This window comes from Protobothrops mucrosquamatus, unplaced genomic scaffold (genome assembly GCF_001527695.2).
Source record: "Protobothrops mucrosquamatus isolate PMUCROS unplaced genomic scaffold, P.Mucros_1.0 scaffold1322, whole genome shotgun sequence".
NCBI classification, from domain to species: domain Eukaryota; kingdom Metazoa; phylum Chordata; class Lepidosauria; order Squamata; family Viperidae; genus Protobothrops; species Protobothrops mucrosquamatus.
Window position 1 is genome coordinate 30,875 of NW_015387522.1, and position 1,684 is coordinate 32,558.

The 1,684-nt window shown below is 51.6% G+C and overlaps 1 protein-coding gene across 1 annotated transcript in view; it reads left to right on the top strand.

Moving 5' to 3' along the window:
• The first annotated feature begins 342 nt into the window (after window positions 1–342).
• The window catches only part of MIER3 (MIER family member 3), a 33,107-nt gene continuing 31,765 nt past the window's right edge, over window positions 343–1,684 (top strand). Inside the window, exon 1 of the mRNA XM_015821395.1 lies at window positions 343–420. Coding sequence (XP_015676881.1) covers window positions 369–420 — 52 coding nt within the window. The 5' untranslated portion in view covers window positions 343–368. The remainder of the gene's footprint in view (window positions 421–1,684) is intronic.

Consider the following 1,684-nt stretch of genomic DNA (forward strand, 5'->3'; position numbering starts at 1 on the left):
TAGCCCACAAATTTATTACTGTTGAGGTTTATTTCCTCCAGCCTTTGAAAGGAGAATGTTATAAGCAAACATCGGCTGCTCGTGAACAACTAAACAGGGCCGGAGCTGGTTGACGCTTGGGAACCGGGAACTTTCGACTGGGAAACAGAACCTCTACTCAGAAAGCGAACCGCTTATTGTAAGCATTTTTCCAAGAAAAACCTTTCTACGCCCGGTCGACCGCATTCTTTGCAGAAACGCGCGCAACTTCCTGTTAAAAGACCCCCCCTCTCTCCCTTCCACAGAAGTTACTCGCTTCTGCCAGGCGTCCTACATTCATTCCTCCTTGCAAACCAGCTGCCAGGGCACTTTCACTTTCATTTCCCAGGATGCAAACCCGTGGCGCTGCAGACAAGCAGAAGAGAAAGCGAGGAAAAGAGCGTAAGTTTCTCCAAGTGTGAAAGTGCAAGCGAAACCTGGGAGGAGGATTTAAATGCTGTGTAGAAGGAGACTCAAGGGGGGGTTTAGAGCCGGCCGATCGCTCCCCCTTCCCCCTTGTTTCGGAACGGCTAGGCGCAGGGGTAGGCAACCTCGGCTCTTTTATGACTCGTGGACTTCAACTCCCAGAATTCCTGAGCCAGCACAGCTGGCTCAGGAATTCTGGGAGTTGAAGTCCACGAGTCATAAAAGAGCCGAGGTTGCCTACCCCTGGGCTAGGGCGCCGGGGAAGAAAAGGGGTCTTTACGAGATGCGCGGAGGGAGACTCTGTGCCTGACGGAAACATCACTGACGCAAGAAAGGGCGCGCCCATTTTTGATGGATCGGAAGGTGCAAGGGAAACAAAGGAGCCCGGTCCTAAACTTCAACCACTCAGAAGTGTTTCAAGCCATTGTTGACGGGTGCATCCCATTAGCCTTTATGCGCTGCGCTGCGTAAAGACATGTGGTGCGTTTCTCTCCGATGAACGAAGGCGAGAGAGGCCTGTTCTAAACTTTACGGTTCGGAATGGCCAGGTCCAGGGCCCCGCTCGTTTCTCTCCCCCCTCCCCGGAAGCAGGTCTCGAACCTCCCCCTCGGTCCGGGCCCGATGGGGTCCGTCGTGGGCCCGGACTGGGAAAGGAGGATGAGCAATTAGCAAGAGTTTAGAAAGCGAGATTAGTAACCTAGGGTTCCACTCAGCAGCTTTTAAAAGTGTATGGGGGGTATTTTAAAGGGGGGGGGGCTTTATTGTATATATTTGGACTCGAGGATCTTGCACAGAATGAAACTTTTCCACTCACTTCCATATTGGCGACGAAGGAGAGTGAAACTGGGCTGGTAAATGGCGCCTGTAAAGAGGATTGCAATCCAATTGCTGGAATTGGGTATGTCTAGTTTAACGAAGAGAAGGACGAGGGGGGACATGATAGCAGTGTTCCAATATCTCAGGGGCTGCCACAAAGAAGAGGGAGTCAAGCTATTCTCCAAAGCGCCTGGAGGCAGGACAAGAAGCAACGGATGGAAACTAATCAAGGAGAGAAGCAACCTAGAACTAAGGAGAAACTTCCTGACAGTTAGAACAATTAACCAATGGAACAACCTGCCTCCAGAAGCGGTGAATGCTCCAACACTGGAAGTTTTTAAGAAGAGACTGGACAGCCGTTTGTCTGAAATGGTGTAGGGTTCCTGCCTGGGCAGGGGGTTGGACTCGATGACCTCCAAGGTCC